General features: G+C 43.5%; 1 protein-coding gene across 1 annotated transcript; it reads right to left on the bottom strand.

The window, feature by feature from the left end:
• Positions 1 to 692: 692 nt before the first annotated feature.
• On the bottom strand, positions 693 to 18,501 carry si:dkey-13n15.2 (protein transport protein Sec24C). The gene is made up of 21 exons (XM_063490528.1): positions 18,274 to 18,501; positions 17,266 to 17,961; positions 17,114 to 17,172; positions 16,779 to 16,832; positions 16,370 to 16,481; positions 16,122 to 16,249; positions 15,853 to 15,988; positions 9,143 to 9,252; positions 8,922 to 9,034; positions 8,653 to 8,841; positions 7,673 to 7,769; positions 7,457 to 7,555; positions 7,179 to 7,346; positions 6,559 to 6,655; positions 6,331 to 6,479; positions 6,016 to 6,154; positions 5,111 to 5,232; positions 4,811 to 4,990; positions 3,888 to 4,085; positions 1,739 to 1,828; positions 693 to 1,228 (listed from the first exon to the last, which is right to left on the bottom strand). Exons 2-21 carry the CDS (start codon positions 17,912 to 17,914, stop codon positions 1,088 to 1,090), a joined length of 3,030 nt encoding a protein of 1,009 aa, XP_063346598.1. The 5' UTR covers positions 17,915 to 17,961; positions 18,274 to 18,501; the 3' UTR covers positions 693 to 1,087.
• Between the last annotated feature and the right edge of the window lie 221 nt (positions 18,502 to 18,722).

Consider the following 18,722-nt stretch of genomic DNA (forward strand, 5'->3'; position numbering starts at 1 on the left):
TAAGCACTTCTGTCAATAAAACCTTTCCTCACAAGAAGAGATTACAAGAGGTGTTGGTCTGAAATAACTTTAAGTAAGTTTGTCTTTTTTTGTCTATTTTTTAGTCTAATCTCAGGTATTTCAAAGAATGACTCGTGGACGAGGTAAATTTACAGTTCCCAAAATATACGAAGACACTACCTTCAGTAATTCTATGACACTGTGTAGTTTCACCCAAACCACAAGGTTTATATTTGCTGTTTTTTGAGTGAGATAGTTTCACAGCTGCTGGTTGGATTGCCATGAAATTTTGTTAAGATAAACATTTTCCCCAGGGAATGAAATGGGAAAACTCTGTTGTTCTCATATTCTTTGCAGTAACACCACCATGGTTTGTTGGTCCAATGCACTTTATGAAAGAAACCTGAAAATCTTTTTTTTTTTTTTTTAATAATTTCTGTTGAGAGCCAATGAGCAATTGTTGGCACTCAAAGCACCCGGGGCTTAACTACAACCTCACAGAGTGAGTCAAACCACACGTGCCCCCCGCAGCCCTTCGCCCATGCTTCAGCAACATGCTTGAGTGTTGCTTGTAGCAACATAATTGCTGCGAATTAATGTTATCAGCCACGTGGACTCATTAGACAGTTGCCCTTTTGGCTTCCTGAATCACAAATGAATCTGCTGCTGCAAGATGACACCTGAAACTTCCCTTCTTGACTGAGTTCATTTATTTATTGGACATATTTCTCACACAGAAACACATTTTGGACATCGCACACACACTAAGACACACATACACGAAAATCTCAGGCAAAGATTAGAGACTTTCCATGATAGAGGAATAAATGAACAGTCCATTCAAAACAAAAGAAGTCACACAAACATAAACAATATCACAGCAGTCCTTGAACAGATCAAATTATGCATCGTTTGAAATGTTGCCATGCACCTCTTATATATCTCACTATAGACTTTCCTTATTACTGGATTACATTAATGTATGAGAGCTTTGTTCCTCCTGCGATTGTTGTTTGAGATGGATACTCTGTGGTTTCGTCTTGTGTTAAAGACATTGTATCCACATCTGAAAATATGAGTGTGTGTGTCACTGCAGCAGGCGGACAGAGTTGACGTGGAGATGGTAGAGGAAGTCTGCGTAGGACGCACCTCCATTGGGGCTTTTGTCTTCCACAAGGTGGCGCTGCAGGGCCTCCTCGCAACTGTCGCCCTGCTTTACCACCCACAGCTGAAAAAGAACGATACGCAGGAGGTTACGCTTTTGAAAGCGTCTCCGGTCTTAAGTCGTGCTAATCTGTACATAGCTGCATTACATATACACACCAAGACTCAAAACACGAGTTTTAGCAGCTAACCCTGTCTCTGTCTATGACCTGAAATCATAGGGTGCTACTGTGAAGAAGGGATCGGGCTCTGCAGGGAAACTTTCTTGCAAGGTTTCAGCTTGCAGCTGATACATAACTAACCTTCTCCAGAGGAGTTTATATTCCAGATAATAAATAAGCCCCTACAAAACTGCTGCCTACTGACTGATTCTGTACAAAACGGCATCACCATTCCTGAAAGAAGCAGTGTATCTCAGCGTGCAGGTTTATAGCTCAAATGAGAGCTGGGAACAGAGATGTGGACTGAACTCGCTGAGATGACAGCAGATGTGTAACGTAAGGTCATCATACTGGGGTGATGCTGTCTAAACAAATAAACTCAGCCTTCAGCTGCAGTTGACACAGCCGCTCACCTTGCGGGTGCACGATGTCCCTGAGTTCAGTGTGTTGATCAGGGATCGGATACTGATGGACAGACGGTTTTCCAGAACTGGCAGCTTGGTCTGGAGGAAAAAACGGAACAAAAATGAGAAAGAAACACTTGAAAAAGATTTTTTTAAAAAGAACGTGTCATTCCACATAAACTGCTTTGTGGATGACATTTTCATCTGTGTGTTTTTATAGCACTTTGTTACAAACAAAAGCAATCATCACTTGTGTACTTAAAATGTTTCTTTTACCTTCTTTTTTTTACTAAAAGAGCTGAGATTTAACAGTTTTATGTGCTTTTGTGCTTTTTTTTTACTCTGGCCACTTTGGACTAACATCTACTGACTCAACAGAGTAGGACGGTTAAACTCCCCCCCCCCCCCCCCCCCCCCCCCACACACACACACACACATATTAAAATGATTACAGGATGATGGCCTTACTGTTTGTTAATTCAGTCATGCAAACTGGATATTTTCCACCACTGGCTGAATTTTGAAATATGACCTAAAGGCTCACTAACACTGATGGTGAGCTAGTGCACCTTTAAATAAACAAGCAGGACTGTCAGAAACAGTGCTTGCAGCATCAGTGGTCTATCTTACTCCTAACATCAAACACGACACTGCTGAATCCTCCCTCAAGGTCCTGGAGTGCATCTGTGGCCACTAAATTTTACAGAGTGAAGCAGCTGCACCCTGGTGTGGACGAAGCTCATGCTTCAGGATTTCCTCCACAAGAAACGAGCTCGCAGGATCAGGAAGCTTAGGTGGTTCTTTGGTGGAGTCCAAACAAGTTTAATTATCAGAAAAGACACTAAATCATACATTTAAAGTTACAGCTGGGTCCTTCTGTGTGGAGTTTTTTCGACTTGTTTTCTCTGTCATGTGATTCGATAACTCTGAATTGACGGGAAAGTATACGTTTAAACAGACTGAACTCATGGCTCATTGTTAGTCAGTGGTGATAGTCTCGGTTGTTATGCAGCTGTACTGTTTAAAAGGCTGGGAAACATGCAGTCAGCTGAGACTGAAGAAGTCACTCGAATAAGTGAAAGCGCTGCAGATAAACAGAATCAACTTTCCTGGGTTTTACTTGGATTATTGAGCGTGCATCCCAACCCAGATGATTATACGGTGAGCTCTTTAGACAAGTACTCATGTTACACTGAATGGCATTTGTTTCTGGAGTAACCTCTGATGATCAGACGAGCTTCCAGTTTAAGTGCATTTAGTTTATTTTTCAATAATAAACTAAATGCTGCTTTGCTTTAATGGCCTCCATGGTCACAATGGGCTAAAAAATCTCTGCTTTATGTGCTGCTCCACCGGGAAGTGACCACACGGTGTGCATCTCTATTCATCTTCTCTGTGCTCTTATAACAGATAACCCATTCTTCACTCTGTGTGAGGTGGTTGCAGGATTAGAAAGCTGCACGCTCAGAGGTTTTTGACTTGTGATCACCTCCATGGGAGACATATTGCCCAACTATAAACCTAGCTGAAATGTTGCCGGTAATTTTAGTGTCCAGGGGGGCAGCAGAGTGAAAGTTCAGCCTTCAGAATGAAATAAAACAGTGAAGATGTAAAACTGAAAAATATTGCCTCTGCAGCAACCTCCCTTGATACATTTAATTTCACTCAAATAAGCAGCCAGCTTCAGTCCCTTTAGTTCATGTTTGCCTGTTTAGGCATGACGACTGCAGCGCTTTAGTCTCTGCTGTAACTGGAGAAAATAAATCATTCATCCGATTCATGTGGTGTTGACGTGAGAAGCGACCGTACGGTGTGTCTCTTCTCTTTTATCTCCATGCCCTCATAAATGCATAGTGTTTTCTGTGTATATGTTATTGTAATGAAGTTGTTTTTGAAAATGTAATGTTATTAAATATGACTCATTTTAATGAGTACATCAAAAATGAGAGCAGAAATTACATTATGGTAGACTTCTGTGACCCTTTCCATCAAAATAACAAAGCTCTGCTCTGTAAATCAGTTATTATAGTTTTATTATATCACATTTATTTACAATAAAGTAATAAATATATTTATCATCATAAAGAAAGAAAATTTAAATGCCACTAAAATCTGACATGATCTCTTCTATGCATCCATATCTTTCCTCAATCCTCACCTCTCCAGAGGGCAGGGATGAAAAACAGCTGGTGTTGAAGAGCTCAACCAGTGTGCATGCTGGGACTTGGGTGCCCACCCATAGCAGCAGCGTGAGGGGTGTATGAACCAAATAAAGACCTCTGGGCTCCAGGCTAGCTGCAGAGCAGCGCAGTGGCTCCTCTGGTTTTGGAAGGTTGGAGCCGTCAGTTGACAAAGGCTGCAGGTGACGGAGGAGTGAGAAGCTGAATTTAGTAAAAGTCTTCAAAGCACAAATTTGCACAAGTGGAACTGTCCAATGCAGCAAAGGCTAAGCTAACGGTGACTATTTAAAGGGAGCAATCACTTACTAAATACATAGCGTTGCTATTTTAAGCGCGATCTCTATGCTGACTTGTTCAATGGAAAAAGAGGTCACAGTTCACCACTAATGCAGGGCTGGAGAAATACTAGTTTGTCAATGACTCATCAGCCCCGTGGTCTGTGCTGCAGGGCTGTGACTGCACTCTGTTCTTAAAATAGACAATAGTTTGATACATGTAACAGGAAATCAATCCTTTCCCTTTCTCCTTTCGTTTTATGAATAAAAAACTAAACTGTGCAGCCAGTTTTTCTGCTGAAACCTCACTGCATTTAAATATATATTTTAAATTTAAAAATCACAGTAATGATACAATTAAAAATAAAGTAATTTTTAATACAGATAGTGATGCTTATTGTACCATAAGAATAAATTCTTCTTGCTTTTGGAATATCTCATCACAATATGTGAGCATAAATTCTAACCATTTCTCTCTGCTTCATGAGAATGAGCATCTGACACTATTTTGAAGTTACTACATTGCAACTTTATCCTGACATATTAGTGTAACTCTGATCAAGAACACCCTTATTTAACAGAATAAAGACATGTAAGACAAACTCCCATGTGTTGACAGCACTGACCAGAGGCAGCAGCAGAGGGTAGAAGTGTGTGGCAGTGCTGCGGGTGTCCATGCGCAGCACCTGGCAGTGCTGCTGCAGGCGCTGATGGATGGAGCTCCTCAAGCCTGGCAGCAGCACTTCACTCTTCCTCAGGCTGTTGATGTAAACAGGAAGAGCTCGCAGGTACTGAGGAAGAACCAGCTACAGGACACACACAGTTCAGTATGTATGGTCAGCAAGATTCAAAACAATTCAACTATGTGCAATATAATAAAACTATAAACAGCGGCATTGACGTACATGTGTACGCAATGTTCTCACCTGCCCCGCGGACACTGAAGCAGAGCAGCAGTGTTTTCGATAGAACGCCAGCGCTTCCGTAACCTCCGTCTGCAGCTCCTCCCTCAGCTCCTGCAGGGGGCGCTCCTGTACTGCACAGTACACTGACCAGACAGAACGAAGGCATCATTTGAATATCATTTGGTAGCGCCAGATGTCAATATTTATGGGGATGTTGATGCCTTAATTAAAAGAAGAGAAGACAACATCAATACCTCATAATCTTTACATCAGGCTGAGCACTGATTCATTCAGACCTCAGTGTAAATGCCGTTACTTTACAGGGGTGAATAAATAATTTTACCAAGGGGCCACATGAGAGACTGTAAAGCTGCACCAATAAGCTTTTAAAGAGATAAACTTACTATTGCACAGACTATTGCCCCAAATAAAACTGGCAAACAGATGATTAATAGCGCGAGATAGGTGGTTTTAATAACGTAACATTGATATTAATAATAATAATATCAAAAAATATTACAGATTATTGAGCGCAGATAATTGTATATTGATTAATTTCAGGTTTTCATGCAATTTTCATTATGTTTAGGATTGACTCACCTAAATATTTTAGTATTTGAATATTTGTTCACTTTAAGGATTTAGTTATTTATTCTTCTTAAAATGCAGAAAGCTGTTTAAGCTGACTTTCGTTTCTTTGGTGTTGCTCTCTGCTCCGGTCCTGCTCTGTTTATCAAGTGACAGAAGGCTGCAGCTCTCTGAGTCATCATATTACATGAAAGTAGAGCTGAAATCCCAGCAGGACTCCTTCCTTTAACTTGTGTGTAGGTAGATTTTGTCACACAGTATAATTTATATTGTTATAAAGTTAGAAAAGATCAAAGACAGCTCTAATAGTCTACCAGTGAATAGTGCAATCTCCTTACTCTTCTTGCAGTAGAAGGTGAGTAGTGTTTGGGCCTGGTAGTGACGAAAGGTGTCCTGTAGCTGCCGTGAGCACCGCAGGGTCAGAGTGTGAACCCTGGTCCTCCGGTCTCCTGTCTGGAGGGTGTAAGATAAAACAACCTGACACACAGGACAAAAGGAAAAAAAATCAGGTTTAGTGTACAGCTAGCATGTAAACTGGTTCCCAGTATGTGCAGTTACCGTTTCACCGATACATCGATATCACCTTATTTGTAAACTACATCAGCAAAAAGCTTTAAAATTGTCACTATAATGGATTTAAATGACACACCCACCTGTATGGCTACGCCCCTCGTCTCATCCAGAGCTCTGGTGTGTGCGAGCTCCACAGCCAGTGTGGTCCACGTATCGAGGGTGGCCAAGGTGACACGTCCAGGGTTGGGACCAGGAACAAACAGCCCGTAACAGCCGGACACGCGTAAATCTAGTGAGACGCGTACAAGTAATGGAAGCATTTCTGCAGAGCACTACCTGCAAAATCTTAACTAAGAAATAAATCTCACCTTTGCTGACAAATATCCTGAGCTCAGCCTTGTAGCCTGTGTGCGTCTCTACAGTCCTCTTTAGATCAGTGCTGAAACGCTCTCTGTCCAATTCTCCCTGTGGAACATATAAAAAAAGATACCAGTTTACAACCAGACCTCACAAAACATTTTCCAAATCGTCATTATACAGATACAGATAAAAGACCTCCTGCAGTACTGATAAATCTGATGGCCTCTTTAATTTTCTCCGGATGGCTTTTTTCTAATTCCATCAGCTTGTCTGCTGATGTAAGAGTCTAGACCTCCTGTTTTTATTCTTGGTTTAAAAAGCACCATTTGTCACATGTATTTACACACATTTTAAACAAGATTTGTAATAGTGAAGCAGAATGTAATTTGTCACCCCATTAGGATACCTAACTGCAGGCTGTAGGCTTTAAATTGAGCTGGACTTTAGTGTAGTGTCATTTTTTGTTACTGTATCTCCCATGTGACAACCTTCACGGTTATAAATATGCCATGTTTGACGTTGCGGTGTTTACAACCATCACTTAATTCAGTATTATTCAACATGCAGGATTTTAACCATTTATTTTGTGGAATTCTCAGTGATACAGCAGGAAAAGCTGCTGATTTACCTGGAGGTGGCTGTAAGTGTGCAGAGCTCCACCTGTCAAATATGGAATGTCGCCTGGCCATGCCCCACCCACATCTTGGTGAGAGAGGACAAACAGATGAACACCACATCCCTGACGGACACACTCCTTGACCACTGACACGGCCTGTTCTGATGGCTGAAAGATGGACTGTGGGAGGGGGAGGAGAAATAAATTTACATATGGAGAGGAGTTCAACGGTTACATTGCAACCCTAGTACCCACAGGTGTTTACACCTTATAGCATTGAGATAGTCTACCTTTGGTTTGTTGTTGCCAAAGAAGCCTGAGCTTGTGTGTCCAGTCTCTATCAGAGAGGTAGTATGGAAGATCAACAGCTTGCCAGGACAACCCAGACCCTAGTTGTAATACAGTCAATTATGATTTTATCAATATTTAATGCAGCCACATCGCACAAAGAAAAACCTTTAATTGTGACATTTAGCCTAATGAAGTTTAGTGCAGTTATGCCTAACCTGTAGTACAGCAAGTCCTGCTTTGACAGGCAGCTCCATGGGAACTCCACCGGAGTCAGTTCCTTCTATGTTGAACTGAGGAATGAGTTGTAACACACTGCATGAAGAACAGAGAGGACAAACAGATTGTGAAACTCATAAAAGACATCAAGACAAGAAGTTACTTTCATCAGACTTTAAAAACAGTGGCACCTGCAAGTGCTACCAATCAGCCTCCTAGTAGATGCACTTATGGTCTCAATTTGAAATTCCTGGGTGACTTTCTAAGTAAGTGCATTAACAAACTTGAATGTAAATGACACCTAACCGCCTGCCTGCCAGGGTTTTACGGCAATAAGCATACTAGCATTGTTTTCCTAAAAACATGTCTACCATGGGTTAGGGTTATTAGGGTAATAGGGCTATTATCTACCTTATTAAGCCATAAAACCAGCTCATTATTTTAATTTTTGTAAACGAGGAAAGGTGAGAAATAAAATGGCAATAAGACAGAGTTTGTCTGTTTGTAATGGGTCAAGTTAATTGCTGCATTATCAGAAACAGCCTGCATGTAAATGCCAGCTTGACCCCACATGGTCGCAGACCTGGTACCTGTCTTTAAAGCAATCATTTCAAAGGCAACACGATTGCAGGTTCATTGCACACATTTGCAATTATTTTGCCTGTTCTATAGTCTCCAGCCAGCGTTTTTTCACTACAGTGACTGCAGCATTTGTGGCACCACAGTGGTCAAGGCCACTGAATGAGATCAGGGGAGTAACCATGACAAATGTGCCAAATTCCACAGCTCTTTATCCACATGGACCTCAAACGTTATGGTTGCCTGTGCTGATTGCCTGCTTTGCTACCAATAAAAGATAGAATATTACTTGAAAGAGTGATACATGAAACACTGATATGACCAAAGTAGTGCGCCTGCATCAGTTTGTCATACAGACTCTGCAAAATAAATCTGAAAAAACTGTTAGCATCTCTGTTACCTGTCGATGCTGCTGATACAGTCTTTGAGGGGCACCAGAAGTCCCTCCCTCACAGGAAGCTGCAGGTCTTCTGTCTCTGTGATGACCAGCATGTGTGGGCGGGACAGTTCAGGACTGAGGTCGTAGAGGTGGATCCTGCTGTCATACGTCATCAAACCAACACGGACATCTGAAGCATCACCATCCTCCCTAAACACACAGGATGAAACCTTAAAGACAAGCCAGGATTTATCAAAATTGCGCAGGAATACTACTGAACACTGTTATACCTGTTCATAGAGTTAAGCAGCATTTGTATTTGTTGTGTTACAAATTCCAAGTGTCCTCCTCTCAGTGCTGAGACAGACACATCTATGGCTAGAAGGAGTGCAGCAGCTTCCCCCTGAAACAATATGACAAGCGTGTCACAGTTGTACTTAAATTTCACAAAGCCTGTATTCAAGAGCAGCTAATGATCATCAACGTGCAAACAAAACTGTAAATGGGTAACCTTCTGAGAATTGAGGATTTCATATGACCCCATGCTGAGTTCAGGCCTCTTCTCCTTATCGACCCGAACCCCGTTCACACCATTGGTAGGCTGGTAGTGCTGCCATGGTACTGAAACACAAGAGAAGACAGAAAAACTGCAGCTACACAAAAAGCAATAAAATACAACAAACTACATTCTGTTTGGCCACAGCAGTTTGTTACGGCCTCTGGCCTCAGGTGGCCCTGCCTGCCTCCATGGAAATCACAGTGTTCCAGGACTCACAGGGGATTGGCCGGCCCCGGATCTATGCCCGCCTCGACTACATGCAGATCAGAGTGTGCCGCGCACGCTTCCTCGCTATGATCCACTCTCCTCTGGGAGTTCAGAGGGCAGAGAAGGAGCTCGGCTGAAGGTGCGGCTGGCACGTCTCCAATTGGAGGCTGAGGAGAAGGCCCAGAACAGGCGGGCTCAGTTAGAGCTTGAAATAAGAAGGCTGGAGACAGAGGCAGACAATGCCATTAAGCTGCGAAAGCTTGAGCTGGAGTCGCAGTCTCAGGCCTCGTCTGTCTCTGCTGACAATTCCGGTCCCACCTCCTCGTCCGCTTCTGTTTTTAAAATCGATAAGTGCATTTCTTTAGTGCCCACTTTTAGAGAAACTGAGGTTGATACATACTTTGCGGCATTTGAACGTATCGCTGGGGCATTGCAGTGGCCTAGTGATATTTGGCCTCTTTTGTTACAGTGCAAACTGTCCGGCAAAGCCCAAGAGGTGGTGGCTGCGCTTTCTTTGAAGGACAGTTTAGACTACTCGTGTGTTAAAACAGCTGTTTTGCAGGCATATGAGTTGGTCCCCGAAGCCTATAGGCAGAGGTTTCGCCAGCAAAAGAAATTGCCAACCCAAACTTATGTGGAGTTTGCTAGAGAAAAGGGGATTCTCTTTGATAAGTGGTGTGTTGCTTCAAAAGCGAGTGACTATGACGCTCTGCGCGAATTAGTTTTGTTAGAGGATTTTAAGAAATGCATTCCTGAGCGTATTGTGCTATATTTAAATGAACAGAAAGTGACGTCACTCGCATCTGCTGCTGTTCTTGCTGATGAGTTCGTGCTCACTCATAAAGCCTCATTTACTGGCAGTGAGAAGCCACGGGTTAGCACTGTGCAACAGCCCCACACGGCTAAAGTGTCTGGGACCAGGGAAAACCGTGAATGTTTTTACTGTCACAAAACTGGACATGTGATTGCTGACTGTTTAGCCTTAAAACGCAAAACATCGAATGCTCAGCAACCCAAAGGGGTGGGTTTTGTAAAAGCTGAGGCCCGTAATGAGGTCCATGGTTGTGGGAGTAAGGTGCCCTGACCCCTGTTTCGAACCATTCATTTTTGATGGCTCAGTGTCGCTAACAGAAAATCCATCTGATTTAAAACCTGTGCGTATTTTAAGGGACACTGGAGGTTCTCAAACTGTCATCCTCTCAAGCGTTCTACCTTTTTCTGCTAACAGTGAATGTGGTTTTAATTCTGTTCTACGGGGGATAGAGATGGGTTACGCTCCCAGACCAGTTCACAGAGTTTTTATACAATCAAAACTTGTAACAGGGTTTTTCCCTGTTGCTGTTTGCCCGGCCTTGCCAATAGAGGGTGTGGCCATGTTGTTGGGCAATGATATTGCAGGAGGGTTAGTGCTCCCTCGTCTGGAGGTTTTAGACAACCCCCTAAATCAGAAGATTTCTGATGTTTTCGTGCACCCTGGGTTGTATCCAGCCTGTGTGATTACTCGAGCACAAGCTCGTAAAGATACTGATGTTGCCCTCTCTGATTCGGTGTTGATGTCCTCATTTTCAGAGGAGAATGATGTACTGACTAACAGAAACAATGTTCTGTCACCCCCAGACTCAGTGAACCCTGAAGAGCCTGATCCATTTCCTAAGGTCTCTTCGTTGCCCTTGACTAGAGACCAGCTGTCAGCAGCTCAATTAGCTGATGAAACACTGCAGAGCTGTTTCAAACATACGGTAAGTGCTGAGCAAGTCAATAAAGAGCAACAAGCCTATTTTGTAGAACATGATGTTCTAATGCGTCAGTGGTCTCCACCAGGTGCAGAATGGAGTAAAGTCAAGCAGATTGTCGTGCCCTCTGTGTACCGGCAGAAAATCCTGTCTCTTGCCCATGAAAGCCAGTGGTCAGGACACTTGGGCATCACAAAAACATACCAGCTACTATTAAAACATTTCTTTTGGCCTGGTATGAAGCGTGATGTTTCTAAATTTTGCCGCAGTTGCCATGCATGTCAGATTGCAGGTAAACCTAACCAGGTCATACCCCCAGCTCCGTTGTGTCCCATTCCTGTAGTGGATCAGCCATTTGACCATGTCATAGTAGACTGTGTGGGTCCACTACCTAGAACAAAATCATGAAAGCAATACCTTCTCACGATCATGTGTGCAGCTACCCGTTTCCCCGAGGCTGTCCCATTACATAAGGTTACAGCAAAATCAGTTGTTAAGGCGCTGACAACATTCTTTTCAGTGTTTGGCCTGCCAAAGGTCATACAGACTGACCAGGGCTCAAACTTTCAGTCTAGGTTATTCAAACAAGTGGCTAGCACTCTAGGTGTCAAGCATGTAGTGTCCTCTGCTTATCATCCTGAATGGCAAGGTGCGTTAGAGCGGTGGCATCAGACCTTAAAGGCGATGCTACGCAAATACTGCCTAAAGTCTGAAAAGAGCTGGGATGAGGGTGTTCCATTTGTGTTATTTGCTGCCCGTGACGCTGTTCAGGAGTCACTTGGTTTTAGTCCTTCCGAGCTGGTATTTGGCCATAGGCCACGCGGACCCCTCAAAGCTCTGAAAGAGGGGTTTTTGAGCCCACATGGGGTTTCCAAAGTAAATGTAAGCAGGTATGTAAAACACTTCCGTGAGCGTTTGAACCAAGCCAACGCTCTGGCTAAACAGCACCTTGCCACTTCACAGGGAAAGATGAAACGCCATTATGATAAGGCTTCTGTTAAAAGAACCTTTCAGGTGGGTGACCAGGTTCTTGTGCTCTTGCCTGTTCCAGGCTCAGCCTTGTCTGCTAGGTATAGCGGTCCCTTTAAAGTCTGTGAAAAGAGAGGGGAGACTGATTATGTAATTTGCACTCCCGGCCGCAGACGCAAAACACGCATCTGCCACATAAACATGTTGAAATTATACCATCCTCGGTCAACACCAGAGCCTGCTGGGTTCTGTGCTCCTATTGTAGCCTCAAGCCACCTAGAGGAAGGAGGGGTGGACGAGGTTGATGGTTTAAAACTAAGTTATCCCACCTGTTCTAGACCCCGTCTGTCTAACTCAGAAATGCTGAAAGCGTTGCCGAGTCTGCTCGAGCATCTGTCTTTAGAGCAGCAAGAAGACATAACGGTCTTGATTAATGAATACACCTGTTTATTCAGGGATGTACCAACTCGCACTACAGTTCTAGAGCATGATGTTGATGTCCAGGGAGCTAAATCTATTAAGCAGCATCCTTATCGAGCCAGCCCCCATAAGCGCTTGCTCATGAAACAGGAGGCTGACTATCTGCTGCAACATGGCTTAGCGAAGCCCAGTCAAAGCCCCTGGAGCTCGCCTTGTATAGTGGAATCTAAGCCAGATGGCTCACCCCGTTTTATTACAGACTTCCGGAAGGTGAACTCTGTGACTGTGGCTGACTCACATCCTCTCCCAAGAATTGAGGATTGTGTGGACAGTATTGGGACTGCTCAGTATGTCACCAAGTTAGATCTTCTTAAAGGTTACTGGCAGGTCCCTTTAACTGAACGTGCCTCTAACGTCTCTGCCTTTGTTACACCTGATGATTTTCTACAATACACAGTCATGGCGTTCGGCATGTGTAACGCTCCTGCCACCTTCCAGAGGCTGGTAAATAAAGTCCTCCGTGGCCTGTCCAACTGCAGTGCCTACCTAGATGATCTAGTGATTTACACTGACACGTGGCAAGCTCAGTTGGAGACTTTACGCCAGGTATTTCACCGTTTGGCTCAAGCTACGTTAACTCTCAACTTAGCTAAGTGTGAGTTTGCCAAAGCTACAGTGACATACTTAGGCAGGGAGGTGGGACGTGGACAGGTCCGGCCCATTGATGCCAAAGTGGCAGTGATTAAAGAGTTTCCCACACCTACCACCAGGCGTGAGTTGCGTAGGTTTTTAGGGATGGTGGGCTACTACAGAAACTTTTGTAAAAATTTCTCCTCTGTAGTCAAGCCATTGACTGACCTACTCAGCCCAAAGGTTGAGTTTATATGGTCATGTGAGTGTCAAGATGCTTTTGAGAGTGCCAAAGCCCTCCTCTGCCACACTCCTGTGTTAGCTGCACCTGATTTGACGCGACCGTTGAAACTTGAGGTTGATGCCAGTGCTGTCGGGGCTGGGGCAGTGCTGTTGCAAGAAGACTTGCAGGGTTTGGACCACCCCGTTTGTTACTTTTCCCGCAAGTTCAATAAAAATCAGTTAAACTACTCCACCATTGAAAAGGAGACCTTGGCTTTGTTGTTGGCTCTTCAGCACTTTCACGTATACCTGGGGTCCAGCATGCTACCTCTTGTTGTGTACACCGACCACAACCCACTCGTGTTCCTTGCTCGCATGTTTAATCATAACCAGCGCCTTATGCGCTGGGCGCTGTTGTTGCAGGAATACAACTTAAGTATTCACCACAAAAAGGGGTCTGAAAATGTTTTAGCTGATGGTCTGTCCCGGTTGTAAACATGTGTTGCTGTGTTTGTTTTTTGTTTTTGTTCACACTCTGTAGTGTCTGCTTCTGCCCAACATAGTTGGTATTTTAAGGGGAGGGGTGTTACGGCCTCTGGCCTCAGGTGGCCCCGCCTGTCTCCATGGAAATCACAGGCCGTTTATCAATATGCGTACTTGTGCGTACTTGCGTTCTCGTGTACTCGTGATACGTCATCAGTCGGAGACCAAGTGCTGTTCCAATTCGAAGTACGCATCACGCCGAGAACGCGAAAAAGTCCCGGATGTGTTCTCGATCCGCCCGTTTTATCGAGCATGCATCGGTGTAGACTTGGGACAGCTAAATATCCCAGAATGCATTTCGTCCAAAACTCAACAGCGGACTCCCGGCACATCGTTTCCTCCACCCCCCCCCCCCCCCCCCCCCCCCCCCCAAACCGCTCGCGGACTTCTCACTACTCAGGTTAAAGAAACCCCAGCAGCTGTCTATAGCATTGAGTGTTCACTAGAATAGAAATAAAAGCGTTCTAACATCTCACCTGCTTGTTTGTATTAAGGTATGTACACGTATGTACATGTACACTATTTTTATTAATAGAGGTTTCACTACTGAGGTTAACAATGATATATAAGTCACTTAGATCACTTCTAAATGTTAATGTTTGGTTTATTTCAGTGTTTTATTTGTTCCTGAGTAAACTGGTTTGGCTGTGATTAAAGTTAAGCTTCATAACATGTTACTCACAGTTAAATTAGGAGGGGACGGCAGTAAAAACTCCGGACCTGTGACATCATCACGTACGCTGGTACAAATCACGAGTCCGTGCTCGCGTACTTGAGAATTGAGAGACGGCCCACGAGTCCGTGCTCGCGTTCTCGGCGGGTACGTACTCCCGTGCGTTCTCGGCGGGTACGTACTCACCGAGAACGCGAGCACGTACTCGCGTACTTGGGCATTGATAAACGGCCACAGTGTTCCAGGACTCACGGGGGGTTGGCCGGCCCCGGATCTATGCCCGCCTCGACTACATGCAGATCAGAGTGTGCCAGACCACTCACACCATTGGCTGCTGCAGGAGCCTTGAACACGACGGACCAATGACACGGCTGCCTGCATTTACCGGGGAATACAAAAGGCTGGAGGTCCTTCACTCAGTGGCTGCTGCTTAGGACTGAACCTGCAGTTTGCCCTTCGTGCCTCCCTCGTCCATCTTTGTTGAACTTGTTCATATTGCTGAACTTTGTTAAATCTTGGTGCATGTTTGAACTTAGCCTGATTAGAGCTTTGAGCTGTGAGTGGAATATTGAGACGCTGGCTCGCCTTAGTTTACTCTTAGCTTTTATTTTGTGTGCCGCCAGCTTGCCTTAGTTAACCTTTAGCTTTTACTCTTGTCTTTTCTTTTGTCTTTATATAGTAATTGTTTGCCCAGGGGTCTGTTGAACAGCCCTGTCGATTTTCTGTTTAAAGTTTGAAATTAAAACCTTTCTTTACTCAATTTTGTGTTCGGGGCTTGCGTATGTTACTCCTCCCCTGACTCCTAGCAGAGGGGGTCGTAACACAGTTCAACACTGAAATGGCTTTTAAACTTCTTACTTGTCTTCATTCCACCAATATTTTAAGTATTTTTACTCAAACAAGTACGTTCCATAAATCCATAAAGTCTTCAGGTCAAAAAGACACAAAATATTTTTCTGTTAATAAACAGTACAGTGTAGAAAAAGTTAGACAAACTATTAAAGGAAACAAAAGACAGTACAAATTTAATTTAATTTAAAGTGAAAGCAAGGAGTTAAAGGGCCAGAGCCTTGGGACAATGACTACAAATGTTCTGCCTCCTTTATTATTGAGCTCGACCCCTGGAATACACGACTGACCTCAGTGTTTGTACAGAGCACATAACTACTGGATAGATGAAGTTTACTGCATTTGAATTTAATCAAATATATATTTTTTTGTATTTTTTGTATTTGTGAGTTTACCTCCTCTCTGTTAAATCTTACCTTCACTGAGTTTGCCACAGAAGGGGCAGTAAAACCTTTGACCACAATCCTGCCAGCCCATCGCTGGACACATGGAAGCTCCACACCCCCCACAGCCCACAACACACTCTGTCTCTTTGCACAGTGGGAGAGGCTTCTAGAGGCAACAAACAAACACATTTAATGCACCTAATTTCTAAATGACATATTAGTTACTTGTAGCAACAGTACTGTAGCTTCATCTCCATTTTTAACAGAATATGAAGGAAACTGAGCAGCGAGAAACTAACCTCTTTAGCACTTTGTTTTACCAGAGGGGTGATCAGAGCGCCCAGGGGCAGACGGCTAAGCAGAGCGGCCTGACCCTCACAGGGCACACAGTACGAAGTGGAGCGGATGGCAAAAGGACTTGCATTACCTACAACAGAGATAAACACACAGAGGATCAAAGATGGGATGCACTGGTGAATATGCCATCTGCAACCAAAGTGCTGGATAAAATAAATTTAAGAATACAGACAGTTTTGTGTGTGTTCACCTCTGTCCTCTACGATACAGGAAGTAGTTGCCAATGGAGGAAGACTGGAAAAAGGCTCAGAGGTAAAAACCTTCCCCTCCCACTCAGCCTTGTCCTCCGTCATCACCTTCACCTAAGGCCAAGAGAGAAACAAGAGGTGGAAGCAAGAATATGTTAACATTTCAGAGGAAAGACATATACGTGTAAATACATGAAATTAAGGATAAATACTAAGCTGCAAAAGAAACAAGCAGAAATGGTTAATGATACTTTACATTAATGGACATTAGACATATTAGGGAGAGAACATGCATCGTCCTTCAGACTAAAAGCCTGAGAGAAGTTGAAGAGAAAATTGTTCTTCACTTTAAAGGAGCGGACAGGAGTTAGTTATGAAAAGACAGAACGGTAAGAGGATAAAAGAACTTACAGCGCTAGGCAGGAGCTCCGGGTCCAGACCATAACGGGATTCAGAGTTAGGAGACTGCAGAGAGGAAACGTAAAAGCTCATTCTCACAGCTAAGATGACACACAGGTGATAACAGAGTCAACACGAGCTGTTGTTCAACCTATTTTCTGATTCTGAAAGAATGAAGGTTCCTCAGCTTTACAGCAGAGTAAACACACATGTAGAAGTTAGCTCATAATGTTAGAAACTTATAAACAACTTCCTTAAATTTATGGGGTTCTAAAGACTAAGAGATTATTTCGCTATAAATTCTTTGAATTATATATATGCATATTTAATATTAGAGGTTTCCTCACCTGAGGTGTGAAGCTTTTGACCTGTGCAGCTGCAGTGGGAACAAACTGGTTTATGTTTTCTGGGGAGAAAGGGGAGATCCAGAATAGTAATAAGTGGTCTATTTTTATTCACACTACAGCACATGACATCTGATTAATATTAATGAACTCACCTGCAGAGTGTGCTGGAAGTGTCCACTGAGGCTGCTGTTGGATGGGAGAGGTGGGTGAGGCATGATTGTGAGTAAATACAGCAGATGATCTGGCATTTGCTCCCTCAAATCCAGGCTGAGGTATACACTGTGGACTCTCGTTTCCATATAATGGAGGCCTAACGGGCAAATGATTTTGATGTGGTGACTGAGGTCCATTTACTAAATCCTGCTGTGTGTAGGGATGCTGGAAATGTTGAGCTACAGCTTGGTAAGGGTTGTGAGAGGAATGAAGTGATGTCTGTTGGGTGTCACAAGGATGAATGTCTTCATTCATGTTACTTCCTTGGCTTGCAGCTGGAATCGTGGCTGAAACATCAGGAATGACTCGCTGCACAGTGTGGTCAGTGTTATTAACATATAACAAGCTGTTATGAGGATTGTTGTTATTGGGTGAAAATGCAGTGAGGTCTCTCTGGAAGCTGGAGCTGGACATCTGGAGGTGGTTGTAGCAGGGAGTGTAATCAGAAGGAAACCCCAGGTTGAGATGCTGAAAGCTGGGCAGAGGGTCAAAGAGGTGTCTTGGAGGTGAAGCTGTGGACCAGTCCTTCTGACCCGCCCACGGCTGGCAGGGTGTCTGGCTCTGATTGGCTGAGGGGACGTCCATCATGCTCCATAACCATCACTGATAGGTGTATTTCTCTTTGGAGGCGTTACCTAAAGAGAAAGAAAAATATATCAGGAGGGTTGTAACGTGATCCTGCGCTCTCCACTGACACAGGTTACATTTTGAAATATGTTGCATTTTCAAAAACACTGATTTTTCGCTATGAGTTCAGTTTCTATGATTTTTAAGCACATTTTAGCAGAAACTGTCGAGTCTATATAACCGCTAGCTGTCCTTCGGATAGCACCGGATCTAAATGATCATGAAACCGATCAGTAGCAGTACACATAAGCAAACATGATAAGATAAAACACCAATGACTCAAGAAACAAATTCATATTCGGTTATAAAAGACTTAATACCCTCGAACATCAAAGGAAACGTCGGGCTCCGCATGCAGCACTTGAACATTTGCGTCCTCATTTTCGCCTCCCTTACACCGGAAGCGAAATGCTTTACGTTATATTAAAATGTAGAAAAATGCACGAATGCGATAATAGTAGTTTTGTAAGCGTTTGTTAGTAGCTCCAGCATCCCCGGTTCCCGTTATACACCTGAGCCTCACTGCAATGGAAGCGTCATCACGCTGGAAAGTCTCACATTTCCGTATGTCCTTTCACAGTAAAAGCCTCCAAAACGTACATATATAATTCGGTTACTAATTTGGAGTTATACAATGGGACTAGATGAAAATGTTTTCTATACTATATCATCTGTACTGAACTTCAGATTATTGCACATTTATTTAAATAATTTAAAAGTAGTTGCTAATTCTTTCCAGCTGAAGATACCCAGAAAACTACCAGATTTA

The sequence above is a fragment of the Pelmatolapia mariae genome, linkage group LG12 (assembly GCF_036321145.2).
Source record: "Pelmatolapia mariae isolate MD_Pm_ZW linkage group LG12, Pm_UMD_F_2, whole genome shotgun sequence".
NCBI lineage: Eukaryota > Metazoa > Chordata > Actinopteri > Cichliformes > Cichlidae > Pelmatolapia > Pelmatolapia mariae.